General features: G+C 44.6%; 2 protein-coding genes across 2 annotated transcripts in view; one reads left to right on the top strand and one right to left on the bottom strand.

Annotated features, from left to right (window-relative positions):
* Positions 1–13,417, bottom strand: part of glrx3 (glutaredoxin 3) — a 28,965-nt gene extending 15,548 nt beyond the window's left edge. The window contains exons 1-3 of the mRNA XM_038822028.1: positions 13,270–13,417; positions 6,627–6,735; positions 1,501–1,575 (exon numbers count right to left, since the gene is read on the bottom strand). Of these exons, the coding sequence (XP_038677956.1) occupies positions 1,501–1,575; positions 6,627–6,735; positions 13,270–13,337 (252 nt within the window). The 5' untranslated portion in view covers positions 13,338–13,417. The remainder of the gene's footprint in view (positions 1–1,500; positions 1,576–6,626; positions 6,736–13,269) is intronic.
* A 2,807-nt stretch (positions 13,418–16,224) lies between these two features.
* The window catches only part of si:ch211-221j21.3, a 35,268-nt gene continuing 23,495 nt past the window's right edge, over positions 16,225–27,997 (top strand). Inside the window, exon 1 of the mRNA XM_038773105.1 lies at positions 16,225–16,567. Within this exon, the coding sequence (XP_038629033.1) occupies positions 16,496–16,567 (72 nt within the window). The 5' untranslated portion in view covers positions 16,225–16,495. The remainder of the gene's footprint in view (positions 16,568–27,997) is intronic.

Below are 27,997 nucleotides of genomic sequence, written 5' to 3'. Positions count from 1 at the left end.
TTTTATGCTCCCAACCCCTTGCCCAGAACCCACATGGTGGGGAGTATAATATTCTGGACAAAATGTTAGTATGTAGGTATAGCAGGCAATTAGGAAAGTGAATGTAATGATGGTGTTTAATGCAAAGGAAATGGAAAATAAAAGTAAGGAAATTTTACTGCAGCAAACAAGGGCCTGGGTGAGACCTCTGGAGTACTGTGTACATATTGGGTTTCCTCATTTGAAAAATAATACAATTATGGTAGAAACAATTAGAGATTTGCTTGACTCATTCCTGGAATGAAGGGCTGATCTTATCAAGTAGGTTGATCAGGTTGGGCCTCTACCCATTGGAGTTTAGAAGAATGAGAGGTGACCGAGAGGTGACCTTGTTGAAACAGATCCTATGGGGACTTGAGAGGGTGGAACCTCAAAAGGATTTTGCACTCTGTGGTATAGACTAGTGGACACTGTTCAAGAATATGAGGTCTCTCTTTTAGGATAGAGAGGAGGATAATTTGTTTCTCTCAGAGGGTCATTAGTCTGCGGAATTCCCTTCTCTAGAACACAGTGGAGGCTGGGCCATTGAATTTATTCAAGGCTGAGTTCGATAAATTTTTAATAGACAAGGGAGTCTAGGATTCTGGAAAGCAGATAGGAAGGTGGTGTTGAGACCAAAACCAAATCAGCCATGATGTCATCAAAAGCAGAGCAGGCTGAAAGGGCAAAATGGCTTCTTCCTTCTCTTAAGACCCAAGTTTTGCTGTTCGCATTTTTCTATATTCATGTGTAATGTGTCCACTTCCCATAATATCTTTAAAAGCCAGATCAAAAGAGGCTAACCATACAGTCATAGTCCATTTTTAAAATAGTTTGAATTACTGACAATGCTGTGACTATCACCTTAATCCAGATCATGCAGTCGTGATTGTATGGAAGAAAAAGCAGGAGGTATGAACAATTTAGAATTATCCTTTTAACCAATTGAAAAGATTTTGCTGACTGTCAATCAACATATAAATCTAACCTATTTTAAAATCCCAGCTCTTATACAGAAATCCTTGTACTAGCAACAGGTACAAACTCAATCCTTTGATTTCTGGAATACATTTCCCATTGAAAAACATACAAAACAAGAGATGGTCACTCAGTAAATCCTGCAGATTTGTAAAATTAATCCAATTTAAAGATTACAGGAATGCTTAGAATAAATATTGCTCAACTCATTGAATTCTTACAAAAAAATTTGTAACTTGTATCTGTAAAAAATTACAATTAGCATACAAATATTTCTTCACTATAAGAGGTTAGGAAACTGGATTTCAAGAAATATTTTCAGAGACAGATATTGCAATAAATTATTTATACACTTCAAGTCTGGTCAAGATTCTTGTCACTGTTAAATTCAGGCAGTTTAACAGCTGGTTTCTATGGCAACATAAAAATAGAAACAATCCAACTAGTGTTTTGCTTCTTCAAAAGGGTCTGATTTTTAGATTGCTTACCACAATAAAATCTTACCTTAAAAAATAAGAAAGTAGGCACCGAACTAATCTCGTATTTTTCAGATACTTCTGGAACAGATTCAGCTTCAAGCTATAAAAATACCATGACTAAAGGTTCATATCAATTTGAAGTTAAAACAATTCATGTTCTTTATATGTCAATGGCAATATTATATCTGCAAAAGTTAAACATTTTATAGACAAAACAAATAATTACAATGTAAAGAAAAATCTTCAAACTGATGTAATGCCTAGAGTCGCCAAGATTCTGAGTTTAGACAACTTTCATCATGTTGGAACAGGCCCAAAGGTTTCACATTTGCACACATTTCAGTGTCTTCAGGCCACTATTGGAGATTGGGCTTAAAAACACTTTCAATTCTTTAAGACTTATAAATTCTTGACTACTAGATGTGGAAAGACTTTGTTTTTTGCCTTTAGCAATATATTTTGTCCTGACAAATTCCAAAGGGGCCATACATTATAACTGAGATTCGCTATACAGTAGTCCCCCGTTATAACGCGGGTGTTGGGGTCCAAGACAGCCACCCGGATATCCACGATGGGGGTTTTAAATTTATTTAAAAATTCTTGTTCTCCTTTGGCGTTCTCGATTACATGTCTTAGTAAGGCGGCTGCCGGGGGAGATTGTTCATCGATTAACACACATCCTCCAGCTCCACTTATCCGCAAAAACTCAGTCAGTCCATTAGAAACATACATGCTGTCTGAAAAAATATCATATTGGGAGGGGGGAGGAGGAGGTGTTCCGGGTAGGTGACTGCAAATGTTACTGCTGTTCATGAGACACTCTGAGCGCTCATGACACTGGGTAGGTTCAATGTTCTTGCCTCACGCCCTTGACTGTTTACCATCTAATTATCACATCCGAAATTCCCTCACTCCATCCTCATTTGAGGATCCCTCTATTAGATGTTTTAGTAGCTTTTGTGTCTGTCTGTTGCTCTCTGCTTTCTACCTGGCTGTTGGGTACTACCCCTACTTTCTTCTTTTATTTTGGCAGTCAGTCCGCTGGGACTGGGTGTTGCCACACACTGACAGTCCAGCGCTGCCCGCCATTACTGGTTTCTGCAAGGAAAGTTTGTGTAATTCTTCAGTTAACGGGAATGCTCTTCCCTTGTAACGTTAACATTCATCGGGCTCTGAGATCCTGACTAAGAAGTCCAACTCGATCCGGAGAGGGAAGCTGACAGTTGGGGTCCATAAGCTCCCCCGCCGTATATTGCGAACCGTGGTATTGCGAAGCGTAGTATAACGGGGGACTACTGTAGTAATGCAGTAAATTTTATTTTAGCCAGAATGAACATGTTAAGGATAAAACAGCTAGATCAATTATAAAAGGTTTGGTTGGTTCTCCTCTCTGCCACAAATATTACCAATGTGTTCCATGAAACTGTAATTTTTTTCAATAACCAAGCACCTATTTTTAGTAATATTTTTGTATCTGCTTGCCTTTATTGTGAAACTGCTCAATCAATCGAACAACAGTGAGTTGTAAACAAAACTGCACACTCGGCAGACATGGCGTTAAGATGCATTTTGCAAATAGTTAAAGAGTTTATGGAGGATGACAGATAAGACACTGGCCAGAATAAATTGGAGAATTTAAGTTTACACACAAATCTTATTATTTTGTCTAACTTTCAATTAACTTATAGTTTATTGATGGGACTTTTTAAGGCTTCAAAACATTAAATTTAGATGCTAGATCACTTACCTGCTACCATATGGATACATTTCCCAGTATATTAGCAGATTTAAACATTTTGTGCCTTGATCTAATAAATTAATATTTATATTTCATAAAATTAAAAATGTAGTAAAAATGATTTGTTTTATTACTCAGATTATTTCTTTATTTTTAAAAATGACAGCTGTAAAGATCTAAGAATCGTCTGACAACAGAGACAGTATTAACCTGACTATGCATGTATCAAGTTTCAATGTGATCTAATTAAGATTTACACTGTATATTTATGTATTTTTTATTTTACGAGGTAATAAAACTCAAATGGAGAACATAAGGATTTCAAGGACAACTCTCCCTTTTCCTAATCTCTTGCTCATGTGAAACATGGATGTAAAAAAATTGTAGCTGGAACAGTAATTATGACTCCACAGAATGGACGATATCAAATTTCATAGAAGCACAGATTATAATTGATTGTTCAACCACGAGCCTGTGCACTCTCTTCAACTGACACTATCTGCTCTAATCAAATTTTCCTGTCTTTTTCCTGTGTCCTTTTACATGTTCCCTTTTCAAAATTTTATCTAATTCCCTTCTAAATGTTATAAGTGCCATCCTCAATAGCCATTTTTGCATTTCATGCTCTGTTGTCCCTTGGGGCAGAGTAATGCTTTCACTATAAGAGGGCTCATGATTAAGGGATTGATTTTAATAAAAGTATCTTCTGATGTGGACGGTACATGCTCTCCCAAGGACATTAAGTCAATCAGGAGGTAAATCTGGTGTAAAGTGTAGCCCAGACTCAATAGGGGTGGCAGGTTCTCTTCACCAAAGCAAGTCAGTTAACCAGTTAGGATTCTGCAACAATCGGCTGACAAATTGCCAGATTTTTAAAAGTCAGTATCACAACTGCTGCAGGTATTACTGCATAGGATGTAGCTAAATTCAGCTTGCATACTGCAAGTTCTTATCTACTGCAAAGCCAAATAGAGAGTCCAGATCATGATGGGGACTTCTGCTGAGGACAGTACTCTTATACCACCAAGGAGGAAAAGAAAGTATAAAATTATGAAGTTTGCTCTGCACTACATCACAACTCCATCGGAGTGTGACATGGATAAGGCAAGATCAGACAAGAAGATCCAAGAGAGCAAAACAGATGGAACCACTAAGCTTCGAGTTAAAAGCAAATTACTGCGGATGCTGGAATCTGAAACGAAAAAGAAAATGCTGGAAAATCTCAGCAGATCTGGCAGCATCTGTAGGGAGAGAAAAGAGCTAACATTTCGAGTCCGATGACTCTTTGTCAAAGCTAACAGATAGAGAAAGTGGGAAATATTTATACTGTGGAGTGAGAATGAAAGATGAGCCATAGCCACAGAAACGGGGTTCTAGTTAGATATAGAGAGAGAAATTTTGAAAAGGGGATTTGAATATGATCATGTGACATTGCAGGATAAAGTCCTTGGCTATTGGTTATGCAAAATTCTCTGCTTTCCCAACAGATCCCAGCCATGATTATCTTTGAATAATTCAGCGGTCTACCATGCACTTTAAACATAATGCCATCCATTATTTATCAACTGAACACACAAAGACTCCATCACCATCAATGCAAACTTTTCTCTCCCTTCCCCTTTGGAACGTTTTTCCAAAACAGCCTGCTCTTCGTCCCCTCCCCCGCCCGACTGCCCACTCCAACTGTAATATGGCATGGACGGCCTGTATCAGGTTCAGCTGGCTTGTTAACACCCTCATTTAATCCTTGACTATTAATTTAAATAAGGTGGGCAGACGGACAATTTCAACACCTGCCCAACACCTCCTCCCATGCTCCCTCAACCACACTCGAGGATGGCACCACCCTATTTTACATGTCCCTCCCCCACTGAAAACACGTTGCATGGGGCACATAAAATTCAGCTCAGGTTACATCATTACATCTTTTCATTCTAATTAGTGTCATTAGTTCTTTGGCTTTATTTCTTTTAAAAGCTATGTACATTTGCATACAAATATTCCAACTCCAAACCATTCACACAGCTATTGTCACAGAATCATAGAATGTACAGTGTAGAAGGAGGCCATTCAGCCCATTGAAGCTGCACCAGCCCTTGGAAAGAGCACCATACCCAAGCCCACACATCCACCCTATTCTTCTAACCCACTAATCCCACCCCACCTTTTGGATACTAAGGGCAATTTAGGATGGCCAATCCACCTAACCTGCACATCTTTGGACTGTGGGAGAAGACCAGAGCGCCCGGAGGAAACCCACGCAGACACGGGAGAACGTGCAGACTCCGCACAGACAGTGACCCAAGCTGGGAATCCAACCTGGGACCCTGGAGCTGTGAAGTAACTGTGCTAACCATTGTGCTACCGTGCTGCCCTCTGCTTATTAACTTTAGTACCATCTGCCCCATTTAGTTTAAGATTAGTTCAGTCTCCCCACTCATTTGAAATGTCTATGAAGCTGGGCAGGAAGAACTGAAAATTGAGATTCAGCCAAATAGCTGTTTTTCAGCCATTTTCGTAGTGAGAACTTCACAGTAAAAACAGGTGCATTTTATTTTTCCACCTTCTAATTCAGAGAAATGTAGAAAATAGGAGCAGTAGGCCATTTGGCTCTTTGCGCCTGAGATACATTCAACATGATCATGTCTGATCCGCTGTCTCAATGCCATACTCCAGCCATAATACCCCCCCCCCCCCATAAATCTATCTGGTTACTTTTTAAATGTATTCAATAACTTGGACCCCAGCCTTCGGTGGGAGATGGTAGAGAGTTCGACAGGTTCACCACCCTCTAAATGAAGAATTGTTTCCTCATTTCAGTCCTAAATGGCCATCCTGTATCCTGAGACCGTGATCCCTTGCTTCTAGAGCCCCCGGCCCTGCATCCAGTCTGTCCAGCCCTGTCAGAATTTTAAACATTTCAATTATATCCCCTCTCATTCTTCTAAATTCCAGTGAATACAGGTTCAGTCGACTCAATGTCTCCTCATACGACAATGCTGCCAACCCAGGAATCAGTCTGGTGAACCTTCGCTGCATTCCCTTTATGGCAAGTATATCCTTTCTTAGATATGAAGATCAAAACTACACAGCAGTGGTGGTCTCACTAAGGCCCGCTACAGCTGCAGCAAGAAATCCTAACTCCTGTTCTTAAGTCCTCTTGCAATGCAGACGAACTTTCCATTTGCCTTGTTTCTCCATCCAAAGTGACAACTTTACAATTATCCACCCTGCATGTCACCTATTTGCCCACTCACTCAACTTGCCAAAATCACCTTGAAGCCTCTTAACATCCTCACCTTTGCACTGTTTTGTGCCATCAGCAGACTTGGATGTATTATCAACCTTTGTTAATCATTCATCATGTGCATCACTTGTTGCTGATTACATCGCAAAATAATTAGGAAAATTACCTTCACAAATGTAACATGTGGATATTCTTTGGACAGTTCAGTCATGACTTCATTCATTTGCGAACACTGTGGAGCCCATGGTGCCCAAAAATGGACCACGACCAGTGACCTAAAGAAAGGAAACTATTTTTTTAATAAACTTTAATGTCCAGATATCAGAAGGTCAGATCTTGGTACTTTGTTCATTTTTCAATATATTGAAACTCAACTGCACTACATAAATGTGTGCAGAGGTTCAAGTTTCATCTTAATGAAGAAACCAAGTTTTCTACAACTGTATGCAGTGCAACAAACTTGGACATTTGATTTGAGCTTTGCTGACAAGTTTTGATTCACCGTGGTCATTTTGACTCATTAAAATCTAATATTAAATCAAACCTCAGCATAACTAGCAGTAATTATGTAATATATAAATGGATTAATGGTCAAGTTACATCTGTCAATGGTTGTATTTTGGGTTTCTCAGGACTATAGAATTTTTATATTGCACTCCCACCATTTGTAATTCTGTGCTAGTTGACCTGCAATGTCATTCAAACAAGTAGCCATGACCACAGGAACAGAAGTAGGCCATCCAGTGTTGACCGGGGGGGGGGGGGGGGGGGGGGGGGGTTTGGGGGGGGGGGGGGGGGGGGGGGTTGGGGGGGTTGGGGGATGGGGTGGGGGGGGGGGGGGTTGGGGGGTTGTTGGGTTACGGGTATAGGGTGGATACGTGGGGTTGAGTAGGGTGATCATTGCTCGGCACAACATCGAGGGCCGAAGGGCCTGTTCTGTGCTGTACTGTTCTATGTTCTACTCTATCATTTAATAAATTTAAACACCTCAACTGTATCACACATTAATCTTCTACACTCAAGGGAATATAAGTTTAGTCTATGTAACCTGGCCTCTCATGGCTCTTTTAGACCTATTCACATTCTGATGTTTCTGCTCTACACCGAGTCCTACCAAGGTTAAGACATCCTTCCTGGAGTGCAGTATCCATAGCATTACGGACACCTTGTCAGGCCCCAAAGTGGCTAAGATACTAGATCAGAACTGCAATGTTCTTTTTAAGACTGTGTCGATTGATTAGTAAATAGTAAAAAAATCCAATCTCTTGGATATTCATGGCAATAGGCCCTAATCATGATCTTGACATCTGATGATATCATTCTAAAGTTCCCGTAGTTTTTTTAAAAACTCGAGTACCCAATTATTCTTTTTTCCAATTAAGAGGCAATTTAAAATGGCCAATCCACCTACCCTGCACATCATTAAGGGTTGTGGACGTGAGACCCACGCAAACATGAGGAGAATGTGGAAACTCAAAACGGACAATGACCCGTGGCCGGGATCAAACCAGAGTCCTCAGAGTTGTGAGGCAGCAGTGCTGACCACTGTGCACTGTGCTGCCCGTTCCCCGAGTTTGTGTGTGATATATGGTTGATTTTAATTCTTTAATAACTAAACTACAAATTGTGTTCTGGAAAATTTGAGACATAAAATCAGAACCCTGGTCAAATTGTACTTCTAGGAATAGGCCATAGCATGTAAAAAAGCGGAACTTTTTCTCGACGATCTTAGCTGTAACAATTCTCAATGGTACTGCTTCTGGAATTCGTGACCGTAAAAATGTACTATTGCCCTGCCTTTGTTTTAGGCAATGGTCCTACAAAATCTACCAATACTAAGTGGTTCTTCAAACACTGGTATGTACACTAAAGGTGCGGGTTTAATCATATGTTGTGGTTTACCTAATACCTGACAGGTTCTACAGAATTACACTACATCCTTCTGCAGTCCTAGCCAGACTTAGTTTTCCAAATTCTCACATGTCCTGCTGTTCGTATCTCATCTTCACTACACTATTTGGGCGGTATCACTATTTGATGTACAACCATCCATCCTCGTTCGCAAGTCTATGAGGATGTCTCCACTTCCTCATCAGTCTTAATGTAATAGCACTTTGGAACCCCCTTAGCCTCAACCTCTTTGACAGCTGACTATGCTCATCTATGTATCTCTGGATCTCCCTCCAGGGCCTCAATTAATGAAGTCTTACCAAACACTTCCTCGGAATTATCCTCATTGTGTTACTTTACCATTGATTGCAGCATGACTTTAATCTCTAGTGATTTGCCCTGGTCACCAAACACTGCGGAAAATATCTGGTAATTGGTCCTGTAAATGTTCTGCCTCCTTATCTTCCATCAAACTCTCTGTAACCATAGGTGACGGTACACCCTTAACTCCTGCCAAATCATTCCCCAAAAGTAAGTCTATTCCATCCACTGGTAACCCCTTAACCACTCTCGACAACTGCTGGATCTGAAAATAAATCACAGTCCAAATACACTTTATACAATGGAACTGGGATATAATTTCCACTTATTCCTTTCACTAATACCTTCACTGAACTCACCGGAGGGAAAACCAAACCTCTCTCCAGTAAGAGTTTGTGTAGGGCTGGTGTCCCTTAAAATAGTTATGGCTTTGCCTACATCATTCGATGAAAATGGGGTGATCTTCCACTTAGATAAAAACCATGCATATCTTTTATCAACCTCATTCATCAGACCTGTTGCCACAGCAGCGTTCACCACATGTTTCCGAAGTCCCTTTTGTTCTCTTTTTAAGAATCCTCCTTATGAACCCAGCAAGTCCCATGGGCTTTCCTTGCAACTTCTAATATGCTGAATGAATGTGTCTCACTTGCAATGGTAACAGTTAGGCCTTCGAGTATCAACTCCACCCTCAGTATCTTCCTTCCTGGTCTGAGGAGGGGATCTTGAATATTCCTAGCTATCCATCCCTTACCTTGGTTACCTGCCTTCCTTTCACACTCCTACTTCCTATCATTTTCAAAATTATATGAGTGACAGAGCAAAGGTTTAAATTTATGGATGAGCTCATAATCGTCAGTCAATAACACTGCGTGTCCAACAGTCATCACCCTTTGGTCTTCAACATGTATTCTTATCACAGAAGGTGGTGAATTCTTAAATTCTTCTAAGAGAATGACTTCTCTCAGGGCTTCATAGGTAGTTTCAACTTCCAATGCTCGCAGCCACCTACTAAAATTGTTCTGCTTAACCCTTTCAAATTCAGCACAAGTCTTGGCTGTTCCCTTAAATTCTGAAACATTTGCCTATATGCTTCTGGAATAGTGTGCTTTGCACACGAGCAGTGGGAGAGGCCACACCGGAGTGAGGCACAGCCAGAGTGCTTTTAATGTTGGGAATGTGAAACAGGGTGGGAATTTGGTGCAGGGTGGGAAGAGGTGCGTTTTGCTTTTTCACTTTTAAATCTTCAGAGCGCTCCTGCCCTGCTGCAGGGGAGACTACAAGGGAGAGCGCTGATCGGCAAGTAGTCGATAAGTTTGGTACGTCTTTATAACTTTTATCACTTATAGTTTGAAAATACGTTTTGTGGTTTGTAATTTGTAAGGGCTATAATTGTCAGTAGCGAGACAAGGAAAGAAAGGCAATAGAGAATTGGCTATAATCTAATATCAAGCATCTTCCAAAGCTTTAATTTAAAGGGCAAGTCATGGTAGGAGAGCTCACAACCTTGGTTTGCTTCTCTAGCAGCATGTGGAAAGCTGGGAACATTTCCAGTGCCCAGAACCAGAACGTGTGCAAGTGATTCCAGCTACAGCTCCTGGAAGCCTGGATTTCGGAGCTGGAGTGGCAGCTAGGAACACTGTGGAGCATCCGCATGGCGGAGATTGTCGTGGGTAGCACATAGAAGTGGTCACACCGCATGCTCAGATTCCACAAGCAGGCAGGGAATGAGTGACCACTAGACAGAGCAAGAGCTAGACTGGCAGTGCAGAAATCTCCTGTGGCCATTCCCCTGCAAAACAGATATACCACTTTGGATACTGTTGAGGGTAATGAGCTCTCAGGGTTGCACCACATTTGGTTCTGCTGCAGAGGGGAAGAGTAAAAAATGTGGGAATGCAATAGTTATAGGGGAATTGTAAGGGGAATAGATAGGCGTTTCGGTGGCTGCCAATGAGATGTTGCCTCCTGGCGCCAGAGTCAGGGATCAGAGTGGTTACAGGACATTCTGGAGAGGGAGAGTGAACAGCCAATGATTGTGTATCAACGAATAGGAAAAAAAAAGGATGAGATCCTAAAAGCAGATCACAGCAAATTAGGAAGAATGTTGAAAAGTCTGAACTCAAAAGGTAATGATCTCAGGATTACTACCAGGGCCACCTGCTAGTCAGAGTAGAAATAGCAGGTGATATCGGATGAATACTGGCTGAAAAGATGGTACGAGGGGAGGGTTTCAGATTTCTGGGGCATTGGGACAGGTTCTGGGGGAGGTGGGATCAGTACAAACTGAACAGGGCCAGGACTGATGTCCTAGACTGGTTGGGGAGGGTTTAAACTAAAATGGCAGGGGGATAGGAACCTATGCAAGTTGTCAGAAGAGGAGGAAACAATGACAAAAACAAGGAGAATAAGAAAAATGAAGGGCAGAGAAATTAAGGGCCAGAGTCAGACTGGGCCACAGTGAAAAACATTGGAAGCGAGACAAGTAATGTTGAAAAGACAAGTTTAAAGGCTTTGTACCTTATTGCAGAACATTTGTAATAAAGCGGATGAGCTAGTCGCGCAAATAGATATAAACAGGTATGATATAATAGGGATAACGGCGGCTTGGCTGCGGGGTGACCAGGGATGGGAACTGAATAAAGGAGAAATCATGCTTGATGAATCTACTGGAATTCTTCAAGGATGTTACTAGTAAAGTTGAAACTGAGGGCATTGTTGTTAAATTTGCAGATGATACAAAGTTATGCAGAGGGACAGGTAGTATTGAGGAAGCAGGGAATTTGCAGAAGGACTTGTCAAGACTAGGAGAGTGGACAAAGAAGTGGCAAATGGAATACAATGTGGAAACGTGTGAGGTTATGCACTTTGGTTGGAAGAATAGAGGCATAGACTATTTTCTAAATGGGAAAACGTTTTGGAAATGAGAGCATAAAGGGACTTAGGAGTCCTAGTTCAGGATTATCTTAAGGTTAGCATGCAGGTTCAGTTGGCGGTTATGAAGGCAAATGCAATGTTAGCATTCATGTCTAGATGGCTAGAATACAAGAGCAGAGATATACTTCTGAGGCTGTGCAAGGCTCTGGATCACATTTGGGATTTTTTGACCAGTTTTGGGCCTCATTTCTGAGGAAGGATGTTCTGGCCTTGGAGAAGGTCCAGAGGAGGTTCACAAGAATAATCCATGGAATGAAGGACTTGTCAAGGGATGGTAAACATAGCCACATTGAATGGCCTAATTTTGCTCCTATGTCCAATTGTCCATTATTGCTGTCAAAGTAGCCTTGGCGAGTTGCTGCAGTGCATCTTGTCACAAGCTTTCACATTCCTTGCCCTCATCATTGTCACACAATTGCTGCTGCTATCCTGTGCCATCTTCTCCTCTCCTAACTATATAACCCATCACGTTTCTAGCCCTCCTGTGTGTCCGTGTTGGAGGTAGTAAATGTCTACACTAGTGAATGGGTTGTCAATCAATTGGGCTGCTTTGTCTTGGATGGTGTCAAGCTTCAGGAGTGTTGTTGGAGTTGCACTCATTCAGGCAAGTGGAGAATATTCCGTGCTGGTTAAAAGACAAACACCTAAATACTTTATTCTTGGTTTGGTTGCAAATGGCACAGAATATGATCAAATGACTAAGCGCATTACTGACCGAAATGGGGTAAAGCCTGAAACCAGATTAAACAAGAAAAAAAATCATAGCAGATCACAATTTTAGCATATTACCCATTTTGGTGAATTGATCTCAGTGATTTTGTCATGCCAAATCCTGTTCTTTCCAGGACCTAAAGAATTAACATAGATTCACAGAAGCAAATTTCTTCCCAAGGCTTTTAAATATAAACTTATTAGCATCTAATTGTATTTCATGCTTCCCCACATCCTTTCCTACTCAAGGAACAGGGTGAGCAGGAGACATTGGGGCTTACTTGCACGGAGGATAATTACCAACACAAACTGAATGACCGAGCTGGCTTCCTCGTTTTACCATCTGTGTAATACTCCTTACAAACTTTAATGACTCAAAATACACGGACAAAAAATTCAGCCGACTGAGCCAGTTAAATAGGTTTGGATGGAGGTGCTGGAGGATACGAGAGTGACTGCCAGTTCCTCTACGCCCCACTTCTTTTCAAAAGACTATTGTCAGTTATTCCAGAGGGTCTTTTTCAATTAAACCCTTTTTCTCCTTCCTCCCTCAGACAGCAATTTGCTGAGGTCGTAGGCACGCCTGGCTTTCACATCCCTTGCCCCCAACATTGTCACACAATTGCTGATGCTGCTATCCTATGCCACCTTCTCCTCTCCCAACGATATAACCCATCACGTCTCTACCCCTCCTCAGCTCTGACGTAGTCATGGGGACACCAAATGTTAACGCTGCTTCTTTCTCCACACAAAGGTTGAGTTTCTCCAACATTTTCTGTTTTTTTTAATGCTGCCTGGTTTCGGTTGCAAAGCCTGACAGGACGGAAGCCCCTAGGCCCTCCTCAACGTGAAAGAATCAGGGCCCGCACACCGACCAACCTCCGATTCCATCATCCCGACAAAAACGGGAGGTATACACTCTCCCGGCCTCCGGGCCCCGGCCTGCCTACCTCTTGGCTTTTTCCAGCACGTCCTGGAATTGGTTCGCCGTCTCCACTACCACCATCGCCGCCGCCATTATTACCAGACCACGCTAGTGGCGCATCGATTGCCCGCAGCGACTGCGATTGATTCCTGCTACCCGCTCCTCCTAACCCCGCCCCCTTCCTCCTCCTAACCCCGCCCCCTTCCTCCTCCTATGCCCGCCCCCTTCCTCCTCCTATGCCCGCCCCCTTCCTCCTCCTATGCCCGCCCCCTTCCTCCTCCTATGCCCGCCCCCTTCCTCCTCCTATGCCCGCCCCCTTCCTCCTCCTATGCCCGCCCCCTTCCTCCTCCTATGCCCGCCCCCTTCCTCCTCCTATGCCCGCCCCCTTCCTCCTCCTATGCCCGCCCCAGGCCCCATTGCAGAGACATCCTCCAGTTCTGATAACCTCCATCTCCAGTTGTGTGCTGCATGTTTTAACAAGTATTTTAGTTGGTATGCTGCGGCTTTGCTCGTGTTTAATCAGCGGCGAAATTGTTTATCCTTTTGCAATATGAACAATTACAATGGAATGACTTCTATTTTAATAACTTGAATTAGGAAGAGAGAGCTGCCTTATCCCCATAAAGGTATGATTCCTCACTACTTGAACAACTGTTTATCACAGCCTTGAACACACTAATGGCCAAACCTCTGCAGCCAAGAATTCCACAGATTCACTATCCCCTGAAAGAAGAAATTCCCCCTCATCTGTCTTAAATGGATGACACTTTACTTTGCGATTATGACCTCTGGTCCTAGACTCTGCCACAAGGAGAAACAAACTCAGTATCTATCTTGTCAAGCCCCTGAGAATCCTTTGTTTCAATAAGGTTTACTCTCATTATTCAAAACTCCAATGAGTACAGGCTGAACTTACTCAACCTCTCCTCATAAGACAATCCCTCCATACCCAAAATCAACCTGGTGAACCTTTTCTGGACTGCCTCCAATGCCATTATATCTTTCCTCAGATATGGGGACTAAACAGTATTCCAGGTGAGATCTGGTGTCTTACATAGTTTTTGCAAGACTCCCTATTTTTATACTCTATTCCTTTTGAAATAAAGGCCAAAATTCCATTTGCCTGCCCTATTACCTGCTAAAGTTGCATGCTAGCTATTTGCGATTTATGCACAAGGACCCCCAAGTCCCTCTGTGCTGCAGCTTGCTGCAGTCTTTCGCCATTGAAATGATATTCAGCTTTTTTATTCTTCTGACCAACGTGCATAACTTCACATTTTCCTACATTAATCTGCCAAGTTTTTTGCCCACTCACTGAGCCTGTCTATGTCCCTTTTTGACTGGAGCACTGCCTTGTCATCAATCCAGTCTGCGCTACACCCTCAACCCCGAGCCCTTTCTAATCACCTGGAGCTGGAGGAGAAACAAATGGTTGGAAAATTGTCCAAGTATCAAACGCATCAAAAACTTAGAATGTTGGTGTTGCCTGAATGAAAGGAAGGTGTTTAGGACCTGTGCAGCAAGGAGTGGATGCAAGAGAGGCTTGGGAGTTGGAGAAACTGGGTATTGATGAGTACAGAAGAGAACTGGTAATAACTGGGGCGGCACAGTAGCATGGTGGTTAGCATAAATGCTTCACAGCTCCAGGGTCCCTGGTTCGGTTCCCGGCTGGGTCACTGTCTGTGTGGAGTCTGCACGTCCTCCCCGTGGGTGCGTGGGTTTCCTCCGGGTACTCCGGTTTCCTCCCACAGTCCAAAGATGTGCGGGTTAGGTGGATTGGCCATGCTAAATTGCCCGTAGTGCCCTAAAAAGTAAGGTTAAGTGGGGGGGGGGGTGGTTGTTGGGTTACGGGTATAGGGTGGATACGTGGGTTTGAGTAGGGTGATCATTGCTCGGCACAACATCGAGGGCTGAAGGGCCTGTTCTGTGCTGTACTGTTCTATGTTCTAATAATCGTTATTGTCACAAGTAGGCTTACATTAACACTGCGATGAAGTTACTGTGAAAAGCCCCTAGTCACCATATTCCGGCGCCTGTTCGGGTGCACAGAGGGAGAATTCAGAATGTCCAAATGACCTAACAGCACATCTTTTGGGAGAAACCTGGAGCACCCGGAGGAGACCCACACAGACACGGGGAGAATGTGCCGACTCCGCACAGTGACCCAAGCCGGGAATTGAACCTGGGACCCTGATGTTGTGTAGCCACTGTGCTGCCCAGAGGTGATTAATTTGATAGGGTTTGGGGGTTGCCTGCATAGTAATGCTAGTGCTGATTGTGGTTCCAATCATTCTGTTTCTTTGCTAACAAACAAGTTATATCTTTTGGTTTCATAGAATTCTGGAGCTTTGTCCATAAAACATCAGTGACAGTGTTACTGTCACACATAAACACCAGCGACCGTTTGTGCTTTGAATTAGCACGCGGTTTAGCGGCCCTTCGCCGGCGCGTGAGCACAATATCCGGTCGATTGAAGCAGCCCACGCGCGCTGCGATTTGGAGGCGAGCGGTGCCCGAGCTCAGCCGAAGAGGTGCCCGAGCGGAAGCGACCGAGCTCAGCCGAAGAGGTGGCCGAGCGGAAGCGACCGAGCTCAGCCGAAGAGGTGCCCGAGCGGAAGCGACCGAGCTCAGCCGAAGAGGTGGCCGAGCGGAAGAGACCGAGCTCAGCCGAAGAGGTGCCCGAGCGGAAGCGACCGAGCTCAGCCGAAGAGGTGCCCGAGCGGAAGCGACGAGCTCAGCCGAATAGGTGGCCGAGCGGAAGCGACGAGCTCAGCCGAATAGGTGGCCGAGCGGAAGCGACCGAGTGCAGTTGAAGAGATGCCCGAACGGAAGCGACCGAGCTAAGCCGAAGAGGTGGCCGAGCGGAAGAGACCGAGCTAAGCCGAAGAGGTGCCCGAGCGGAAGCGACGAGCTCAGCCGAATAGGTGGCCGAGCGGAAGCGACGAGCTCAGCCGAATAGGTGGCCGAGCGGAAGCGACCGAGTGCAGTTGAAGAGATGCCCGAACGGAAGCGACCGAGCTAAGCCGAAGAGGTGGCCGAGCGGAAGAGACCGAGCTCAGCCGAAGAGGTACCCGAGCGGAAGCAACCTAGTGCAGTTGAAGAGATGCCCGAACGGAAGCGACGAGCTCAGCCGAAGAGGTGCCCGAGGGGAAGCCGAAGAGTCTGGACGCTGGCGGTACGGTCGTGGTGAAAGTAGCAGCAGCTCCTACTTTCAGTCAGGGGGTAGAAGTGCCGCCGGCAGCGGTTTGTCCATGGAGTACTTGGTCACGGTGCAGAAGCGTCGCCGGAGCCAGGAAGCAGCTGAGTGGGAAGAAGCGGACAGTGTGAGTCTCCACAACAAACCTGGAGTGGGACATTATAAATGAATAAACCGAAGGCAGAGCCCAGCCAAGGAAAGGGGGAGCGCACCACGTCTGTGTTGCTGGAAGGTTCGGTAGCGATAGATGTTTGTTGATCGATGAAACAAACTAGTTTCGAATTGCGGTTGGTGTGTAACTTTTGAAAGATTAACCGGACAGGAATCCCCGACCTGGTGTAAGAATGCAAGACGCGGTTAGCAGTTATTTACCATTGAACACTGACCTTCAGACACTGTGGCTGAGGCTGTAATTATAGATCGCATTGAATAGCCTAATAACAAAAACCCCGCAGGGTGAGAGAAACTTCGGGGGTGGGTTTTGGAGAGTTACTCGGTTCTGTATGTTGGTGATGGATAAAAGAGTTGTTTCTGACTGAAAAGCTGGCAGTGAGACCTCAGTCAGCAGCAGCACGGAGTCCATCCACTCCGAGAGAATAACAGCGTCCAGAGTCCAGGCTCTGTCTGCACTTGAGAATTCGGGCTGGGTTTCTTTTTTTGTTGCGGGCTTTGACCTCTTGCTGAATGAAAACTAGCCGGGTTTGACTTTGACCAAACTTGGTTGTTTCCTTCGAAGTTTTTTGGAGGGCAGTAGCGAACAAGCCAGCTGCCTGCCCGCCTGCCGGTGACATCCAACCAGCACTGTTAACTCGGCGACTAACTTTTGCTGAGCAAATCTGGGTGTTTTCTGGTCTTGGGAAGTGTCTTGGTTTTCCTAAAGCCTGGATGGCGAGTGCGGGAATTGATCGATCTACACTGAGGTGGGCGGGTACCCGGTGTATCGAATAACGACGGCTGTAGAGCAGAGAAGGTTAAATAGTGGGAGGGAGGGTTCAGATGAGGGGAGTTAGAAAGGTCGAGGCACGGTAGCACATGACAGTGGTTAGCACTGCTGCCTCACAGCGCCAGGGTCCCAGGTTCGATTCCCGGCTTGGATCACTGTCTGTGAAGAGTCTGCACGTTTTCCCGTGTCTGCATGGGTTTCCTCCGGGTGCTCTGGTTTTCTCCCACAAGTCCCGAACCATGTGCTTGTTAGGTGAGTTGGACTTTCTGAATTCTCCCTCAGTGTACCTGAACAAGGGCCGGAATGTGGCGACTAGGGGGTTTTCACAATAACTTTATTGCAGTGTTAATGTGAGCCTACTTGTGACACTAATAAAAATTATAAGATTATTGTCGGCATTCATACAGGGTAACGATAGGATCAGTGATTGTGACAGGAAGGGACAAAGTGTACAGACGAATGAGTGCACGAGCAGATGGGGTCTGAATAGGGAAAGTGGTGAAAAAAAACAAACTAAAGGTTCTGTATCCAAAAGCTGTATTCGTAACAAGGAGCAAGGTGATCTGAGCTGATCAGTGGCAAGAGTTCAAACTATCTCTTGTCATGTAGGATGTGTTTAATTTCAGAATTGCACAGATAAATGGGGCGGAATTCTCTGAAATGGAGGCGGTGTCCGCGCCGTCGTGAACGCAGTCGCTTTCCACGATGGCGCGAAACAGGCGCGGGCACGACTGATTCTCACATGGGGCCAGCACGGCGCTGGAGCGGTTCACACCACTCCAGCCTCTCTTCCCGGCGCCAACCCGCGCATGCGCAGTGGCGCCGCACCAACCTGCTCATGCGCGGGGGACTTCCTCGATGCGCTGGCCCCGACGCAACATGGCGCGGGAGTTCAGGGGCCGGCCGCGTAACAAAATAGGTCCATGGTTGGAGAGGCTGGCCCGCCGATCGTGGGACCCGATCGCGGGCCAGACCCCATCGGAAGGCCAGCCCGGTGAAGGAGCCACCACCCCGAGCCTGTGTGCAGATTTCCCACTGGCTGCGAGCAGGTTTGAACTGCGCCGCTGGACTATGCCTTTTCCGCGCGGCCGCTCGCCTCCAGGCCGGAGAATCGGCGGCCTGGCCGCGGACGGCAGTCCGTGACCCACGCTGCGCCAAACGCACTGGCGCAAGTGGCGCCGATTCTCCGCTCCTTGGAGAATCTCGGGGCGGCGTGGCGCGGTTGTGCCAATTCTCTGGCCCGGCGTGGGGCTCGGAGAATCCCGCCCAGAATCTCGATATAAACCGTTTTCAAGGTGTAAATGTTGAACTTTAATGCAGCTGTAGTGATCTCGAGATGTGTTAATTTATGTGTTCATTTATGGACTGTCTGACAAAAATTTGAAGGAAGAACTTTCACAAGATAAGTATCTAACTCTAGAAACTGCTATACAAAAATGCCTTGCTTATGAACAAAAACACAATCAATACTGTGAGTCTTTACAAACACAGAATCAGTATCTAGAAAAGAAAATCTGTAAATATGGCTCGAACACTCACTACGAGGCAGAGGCAGGATCTCACTTGATGCAACAGCACTTTTTGATTGGCAGCCATCTTGAGCGAGAGAGTTCCGGCGAGTAGGCACATGCGCACTTCTGAAAAAGAAGGAAAACGGCAAAATACACTCGAGAAGCCGCGCGTGCACAGTTGCGAAAAGAGAGCACAGTAAAAGAAACTCCAATTGCGCATGTGCAATAGATTCCTACGCATGACATCACGAGCGTCATGACATCAGAGGACGTGCACCACATCCACTTAAAAGGGAAATGCACGGAAATGAACAAAAAGAAACGTAAAGCTGCAAAACCCAATTTTCTTACATCAAAAGACAGAACAATGCCCGAACTTACACCAGCAGTTAAAAATAACCTCTGCAGCACCCTGGCACAAGTAGTTTGCACCACCCAAAGAGGAGAGCACAGTGATTTGTTCATTAAAGAATACTACTCAGAAGATGATTTCTTCATTGGGCATAGAAAGGACAAATGACAAATCGAAACAAAAATAGATGAATTGTTCATTGAAGACTGCTACTCAGACATGGATGAGTTATTCGGAATTGATGATCATTGCATAAGCAACATGGTTGAAAGGCTCAACGCGACTCTTCTCATGGTAGATGAATCCAATACCATAATGCCATGGCCGATCGTCGATACATTGGATGACAGCAATACCCAAGAAGATGATGCCACACAGAGCACAGATCGACTCTACAGCGAGAACACTGCACAACTCCAGAGAGAGGGTGATGACAGTCTCCACAGAGAGAGCGATGAAAGACTCCACAGAGAGAGAGCGATGAAAGACTCCACACAGAGAGAGCAATGAAAGACCCAAATGGAAACAAGCAAACACTCCATAGGGAACGCCATGCATGAACAAGGCTATGAAGGTCACCTTATCTGCCCAACCAGCAGCAGACAATGAAAGTCTACCAAGCTCACATGAACAACAAAAAGACTATGACAGTCTACCCAGCTTATTTGAGCCACTAGAAGAAGACTATGAAAATCTATCCAGCTCATTTAATCAACAAGAAGACCCTGAATGTCTACCCACTGTATGTGAGACAAGTGACAAAGAAATCACAATTCCCATACAGGATGTGCAGGATCACAGCGAGACTGACAGATCTCAGCCTGTCTGCACAGAAGCACTCAACAATCAGAGGAGGGCTACTCATGAGTCCAGAGAGACGACGTCAATTGAAATCTTGAAGATTTTGTCTCCAGAAGAGGAGCACCAAGAAACCAAAGGTGATTCAAATGAACCAGAAATGAAGAGTAGTACCAAGGAAGCAAAGAAGAGGAATCAAATCCACTACAAATGACTGATGTCACGAACATCAATGCACCATCAGATCATTTTCACAATTCTCAAGAAGAAACGCTCAATGTAACAGATACCACAACGGACACTGACACCAATAACTGTGACAATGACTCAAATCATCCACACGGAATACTGATTGAGTGCAACAAGAACAACAAACACCGCAAGACGCACAGCAGAAACGAGAACAACAGCAACAACAAAAACAATATGCAGCGTAACAAGAACAACAAAGACAAGCAGCATAACAGAAACAACAAGCACGACAAAAAAACGACAAGAACAGCGACGAAAACAACAAACAGAAACAACAAGAATGGATCAACGACCTGTACAACATGGTACAACTCTGCACATGAAGGACAATGCCACAGCACACTGCAAAACAATGACAAGACTACAAACATGCCACGGCCTGACACAGAATCTCAAAAATTCACATCTGCTCCAGAACAAGCAAGCACGCCAGCTTTCAAGGCAGATGACACACTAGATTAATACCGCAAGCACAGGAAAATTTCCAGGTCAGGCAACAAAGATGTAACACAGAATCGCTACCGCAAGCATTCAAATATCTCATTGATGACTTCTTGGTTACTTAAACACAGGAACACTAACGACGTTCACAAAGAAATAACAACATCAACATCACCACTTCAACAACAGAAGAAGAAAGCAACTCGACCGAACAAGTATGAACTCAAAATGTTTTTTAAAATTAAGATTGGATTCATAAATATTAATTGGCTTTGTATAATCATCAAGATCATCACAACTTGTACATAGCATAATTTGCCTGCCTATTTCACGCAAGCGAAAAAACCTAAGAGGCTAAATGTATTAACATTTGACCGACTAACTCATTGATTTTATGTAATGCATTTGCAAACTGCATAAACATCCATTATGTTTCTTCAATTTTCTTTACAACATTCTTTACAATTTTCTTTCTTTCTTTTTCTTTTTCTTTCTTTTTCTTTCTTTCTTTTTCCTTCTTTTTCTTTCTTTCTTTTTCCTTCTTTTTCTTTCTTTCTTTTTCTTTCTTTTTCTTTTTCTTTCTTTCTTTTTTTTCTTTCTTTTTCTTTTTCTTTCTTCTTTTTCTTTTTCTTTCTCTTTCTTTCTTTTTCTTTCTTTCTTTTTCTTTCTTTCTTTTTTTTCTTTCTTTTTCTTTCTTTCTCTCTCAGATGGCTAGTGGAGTGACGTATAGTTACCGTAGTTAGATCTCGTTAACCTTATCACTGGTTAAAGTTAAGAACTCATACAATTATTGTTATAGTTAATTAATAAACCTTTTATTACTACTGGATGAGTTTGAGTTTTCTTTATTGAGATTCAGAAGACCTCATCACTAACCAAGATTTGCGTAGCACATGTTACCTGCCACACAGGTAACAAAACAGCAGCCACCAAAACAATAGTAGAAAGCAAAGAGCCAAGAAGGCCACACTCGCGCTGGACCACAGATTTCCCAGCCACCAGAGGGCAATACCTTTATTTCCCTCTCACCTGTACATCAAATATCCACCTTGTGCCTCATGCGATGACCCACCTTGATTCTCTTGAGATGATCATAGAGTTTTGATCATAGAATTTACCGTGCAGAAGGAGACCATTCGGCCCATCACGTCTGCACCGCCTCTTGAAAAGAGCACCCTACTTAAGCCCACACCTCCACCCTATCCCTGTAACCCAAAAACCCCACCTAACCTAATTGTTACCATGTCCAATCCACCTAACCCGCACACCTTTGGACTGTGGGAGGAAACCGGAGCATCTGGAGGAAACCCACGCAGACACTGGGAGAACGTGCAGACTCCGCACAGACAGTGACCCAAGCCAGGAATCGAACCTGGGACCCTGAAGCTGTGAAGCAACTGTGCTACCCTGCCACCCATGAATGCATGTAAACCCTGTCCACAAGTAAAAATGCACTCTTAAGTAAACATCTGTGCCACATATGTTTGCTTACCAACCTAAGAAATAAAAATGTATTTGCAAAAGTCATTCCTAACAAAGGCATAGGATCATAATAAATGGTGCAAAAACTGGGTACACATACATTTCACAGAGGATTCTTCAGAACCTGATTACCAGCATCAATCCAAAAGTATTACATCCACTATCTGTGGAAAAGGTCTGATGAGTGGCATGTTTATAAACAGGCAATGTGGGACATTGCTTGTCTCTCATTGTCTTGCTGGGCAGACTAAAGGCCGGTGCCATGACATCAGAACCCTGAGCTGGGGGCTGCAAGACTGAAGTGGGAAACAAAGACATTGGTCCTAGTTCAGATGTCATTGTCTCCACATTGGGGGGGGGGGCAGCTCCGGGATCTGTCCTAATGCGGTGATGGAGGCAGGTCCATGAGGTCTGCCATAAGAGTTTGCATGGTTTGCTCAGTAGCTGACACTTCTGACACCACTGGGACTGTGGAGGGCAGAGATAGGTCAGTCGGTTTGTAAAGTTTCGCAGGAACAAGCTGGACGGGCAGGGAGCATTCGCCATAGGTGGTAAGACTATAGCCGGAAGTGAAACTGATCACAGAATCAATGCAGAGGGATCTCTTCACTCTTTGTGCTACAGACCAAGGCGGCATGATGGCACAGTGGTTAGCACTGCTGCTTCACGGCGCCGGGTCACTGTCCATATGGAGTTTGCACATTCTCACCCCTACAGCCCAAAAAGATGTGCAGGATAGGTGAATTGGCCACGCTAAATTGCCCCTTAATTGGAATTAAAAATAGAATTGGCTATTGTAAAAACAAATTTTCAAGTTCTGCTACAGACCTGGGAACCAATGAATCTGATTGCACCAGCTGTCGTCGACAGAGGTGACCAAGTAGTATGGTCAACTGAAGTGAATGTTGGCTGCTCTTCTTGAGGGGCCTTGGACTTCTGACTGTGCAGATGATTGACCTGATGAAGTCGATATTATGTCTCAGTAATCTTTTTCGGATACGAGAATCTGAACCTTGACGAACTGGTCCATAAATCTCTAACAGGCCCTGAGAATAATGATTAGTTCTGTGGTGATGGACGGATATCAAGATGTGATGGGGTCTCCATGTGGTGCAGGAGCTCACCTTCTAATTCTCATTCTGAGTTCTCTGCTACCGGGTTCTTATTGGTGTTCTTGGATGTTCGAAGTTCAAGAGTAATTTCCTGTTCCAGAAGCAGCTTGTCTCCTAACGGCAGAAAAACCATTGGGTAGGATCAGTCTCTATGACAGACAATTAAGGGACATTCTCTTGGACAAAGTCCTTTGCGTATCTGGAGGAGAGTATCCATTAAGGTGTCCTGTTGTTCATTTGCAATTATGCCAGTGACCGTGTAAGAAGTGCCACACACTCTTACTTGTCAAAGTAAATTGTTGCTCATGCTTGATAACCGAAAGTGAGATGCCAACTACCAACGAGGCATGTAAAGACTCGGGGATGACAGTGTGTGGAGGCAATGCAAGTATGATGGCCAGCTGTAACCATTCAATGGCACTGACGCCTAGCACATCGGTGGGTGACCAATTTGAGCTGATAATGTTAAGAATGGCTCGAATGAGGGTGACTGACAGATCTGAACATGGAGTGTAGCTGATTCCTTTGGCCTGTGGGCAGGTGTCCCATCCACTTCATTTAAAGGAATGTCCAAGATGTCATCACTATGATCTCATCCAAGATGGCAGCTATCTTACGAGTTTCAGCCATGTAATGGTGTTCTTGGTCTGGCAGTAATTTCCATTTACTGAGAAAATGCTTACCTGGTTGGCCTGCTTGCTTACATAATGGGCAAGACACCAGGAGCGGGATTCTCCGACCCCCCGGCGGGTCGGAGAATTGCCCGCCCCCCCCCCCCCCCCCCGGAGATTTGGCGGGGGCAGGAATCGTGCCAGTCGGCGGGCCTCCCGCGGCGATTCTCCAGCCCGCGATGGGCCGAAGTCCTGCCGCTGACAGGCCTCTCCCGCCGGCGGGAATCAAAACACCTACCTGATTGGCGGTGCGGGCGGTCTCTGGGGTCCTGGGAGGGGGCGCAGGGTGATCAGACCCCGGGGGGTGCCCCCGCGGTGGCCTAGCCCGCGATCGGAGCCCACCGATCGGCAGGCGGGCCTATGCCGTGGGGGCACTCTTTTTCTTCCGCCTTCCCTGCGCATGCACCGGTATGACGTCAGCAGCCGCTAACGCTCCGGCGCATGCGCGGACTTACGCTGGCCGGCGAAGTCCTTTCGGCCCCGGCTGGCATGGCGCCAAAGGCCGTTCACTCCAGCCGGCGGAGTGGGAACCTGTGGGAGAATTCCGCACCTTTGGGGCGGCCCGACGCCGGAGTGGTTCACGCCGGGCCCCGCCCCGCCAGGTAGGGGAGAATCCCGGCCCAGATGTGTACATGAAGGCGTGGAGATTGCGAGATCTGATTTTGTTAGATTGTGAAATAGTCCAGTGCTCCTGGTAGGAGGAGGCAATAGCATGGAGAGCCTTGGCATCAGCAGCTGTTTAAATCTAATCTAACAGCGAATCCAATGCTTGGGAGATTTTTGGCTTGGCAGATACCAGGGTGCTGGGCCTTGGGTGAAGCAGAGGTGCAGATATGACAAAAATGTGGTATTCTAGGGTGAATTGAGTTGTACGCAAATTTAGCACCATTGTGTTCTCCAGTGAGGGTGACATCTCACCCTTGTCAAGAGATCGACAGTGGTGACTAACCCACCTTTCGGCAAGAGGTTATCCTCTGAAAAGGTCTTCAGATGTTGAAAAAGTTCTCGTTCCTCTTGTCTTATTGCAACCTGAAATCAGCCAGGTTGAAGAGGTGGACATCCATGGCCTGGAAATCATAACATAGGCAGATGGTCTGCCCTATCAAAGCAAGTAACAGAGTTGTTTTGACAATGGAGTTACAGGGCAGTAATTTACCATCTGCCTGTGCATTAGATTCAATAAGTTCATTTTTTTTTCTTGAGTGATGGCATGTCCTGGCAATGTCCCTGAATCCACTGAGAAGAATCATCCTCCACATGTAGCTATCAGTGAGGAAGGGGACAGAGTTGGGATCATGTGTCTCAAAGTGTATATGCTCAAACTAATTGGCTTGTCTCAATCTTTCCTAAGCACCACTGCTTTTGATGCCTGATGTGTGGCTGCCATAGTTTCCATTATTGTGGTGCTGTAATATTGTGGACTAAATTAAAGTTAATATTTGAGTATAAGTGGCAAATAAACTCTGATTTATTCAGACGGATGTGAGAGTGCTGCCATCATGCCAGCAGGATGTTTGCTTTTAGATTGGCACAGACATGGGATCACAATACAAACCGTTTTAAGGTGACAAGTCTAACTTTACTGCAACCACCTAAATGACGACAAAGCAACATCCCACGCAGGCTCTCAGCCACCAGTGGTGACAGCTATAGCAGCACCCCCTTTGACACCCAATGACATTACCATTCCTGAATCACCCAACAACATACTGAGGGTCACTGGACCAATCACTGTGGCTATCAGAACAGGTCAGAGGCTGGGTATTCTATCGAGACTGATTCACCTCCTAACTCCCCAAAGCCTTTCTACCATGTACAAGGCACAAGCCAGGAGTCTGCTGGACTACTCCTTTTATATACCTGGATGAATTTAGCTCCGACAACATTCAAAAAGCTCAATAGCATCAAGGGCAAAGCTGGCTTTGTCACCCTATCTGCTATTTTAAACATGGAAAATTTACAGGCAGTAGGATCTCATTCAGCCCAGTGCCTATAATTGACTGAAAATTGGCAATCCTGCTTAATCCCACTTTTCAACTCTTGATCCCAGCCCTGAATGGAACTTCAACTCCACTTACACATAAATGTGATGAGAGTTCTTGCCTCGAGCACCATTTCAGGCTGAGCCTTCAAAACCTGCACCACCTTTGGTGAAAAGAATTCTCGACTCCCTTCCAATCCATCTGACTATTGGTTTCAATCCCTTCCCCATGTTATTGGCTTATTTTCATGGGAAATGGGTTCTTGCCATCCATTTTTTCTAGTGTACACTTTTATACACTTCAATATATCTCTCCTGTTACAGAGAAAACAACCCCAGCCTGTTGAATCTTTACTCATGGCTAAAATTCATAATTCCTGGAAATGTCCATTGTAAATTTTGTCTGTACCCTCTCTAGCGTGATTACATTCCTCTTATCATGCAGTGACCAGCACTGTACACTATATTCTCTCTGTTGAGAGGATGTTTCCTCTTGTAGGAAAATCTAGATCTATGTGGCACTGTTCCAAAATAAGGAGTCCCCTTTTTAAAATGAAGATGAGGAGGAATTTCTTCTGAGGATCGTTCGTCTTTGGAATTCTCTTCCAGAGGCAGCAGTGGAAGTTGAGTCAATTAATATATTCCAGGCAGAATTATGAAATATTTTTGATTTCAGGGTTCTGGGGGGACAGGCAGGAAAGTGGAGTCCAGGCAACAGTCAGACCAGCCATGATCCTATTGACTGGTCTGAATGCCCTACTTTTATTTCTTCCATCTTATTTTGTTTTTAAAGTGACAAATGACCTATGTCAACTTGATAGTATAATGGAGAACAAGGCTAAATTATGGAAAGCTTAAAGGGGAAGTGAAAAGGAAATGAAGGCAAAGCGAGATTGAGAAGAGACTGGCAGTTAACATAGAAGGGAATCCAAAAGTCATCTTTCAGCATATAAATAGTAAAAGAGTAGAAAGAGGAGGTTGGGGGTGATTGGTGACCAAAAAGGAGAATTACACATGGAGGCAGGGAGCATGTCTGATACATTAAGTGTGTACTCTGCATCTGCCTTTAACAAGGAAGAAGACACTACCACTTAAAAGTTGATAAAGCACCAGGGCTGATGGGATGATCCAAGGATGCTGAGGGAAATAAGGGTGGAAATTGCAGGGGTACTGGCTGTAATATTTGTTAAAGGAAAATTACCTTGACCTTGATTTGAATTTTTTGAGTAACAGAAAGGGATGTTGAGGGCAATGTTGTTGTCATGTATATGGACTTCCAAAAGGTGTTTTGTAAAGTGCTACATAATACACTTGCCTCTAATATTGAGGCCAGTAGAATAAAAGTGGCAATGGCAGCATGAAGGCGAAGATAGCTGCATGGCTGGAAACCAATGGTAATGGTGAACAGTTGTTTTCAGACTGGAGAAAGGGGTTTCCCAAGAGTCAGTACTGGGACCATTGATTGAGGTTGAAACTGTAAGGCTGAGAAGAGACTTGACAGAGGTATTCAGGAACCTGAGGGGGTATGGCTAGAGTAAGTAGTGAGAAACTTCTCCCATTAAAGAGAGCATTAAGAACAAGAGGACACTGAATCAAAAGGAATAAAAGTGATGTGAGGAAAAAGTTTAGACTAGGTCGAACTTCTTGAATGGGTGGTGGAGGTAGGTTTGATCAAGATATTCGGAATGGAAATGGATTGCATTCTGAAAAGGATGAATGTGCAAGGTTACAGTGATAGGGGAAGAGAGTGGGACTATGCAGAATGTTCTTTCAGAAAGCCAGTGCAGACTCGATGGACCGAATGGCCTTCTGCACTGATATTCTCTCCTCCCTCTATTTCAATCCACTTCCCCTCCCCATCCTCCAGAATCTGGATTATTTCCAGTTGCCATCTCGGTTTGATAATCCTGCACTCTGATCGAATAGCCAATCTGCGAAAAGTGAGGTGGCTGATATTGTAACTAGCATATATTTTATAAGCTGTAACGTTTGCCATAATTGTTTGAAGAAATAA

This window comes from Scyliorhinus canicula, chromosome 16 (genome assembly GCF_902713615.1).
Source record: "Scyliorhinus canicula chromosome 16, sScyCan1.1, whole genome shotgun sequence".
NCBI lineage: Eukaryota > Metazoa > Chordata > Chondrichthyes > Carcharhiniformes > Scyliorhinidae > Scyliorhinus > Scyliorhinus canicula.
The sequence above is the reverse complement of the archived record's forward strand: the minus strand, read 5'-3'. Positions and strand labels throughout refer to the sequence as shown.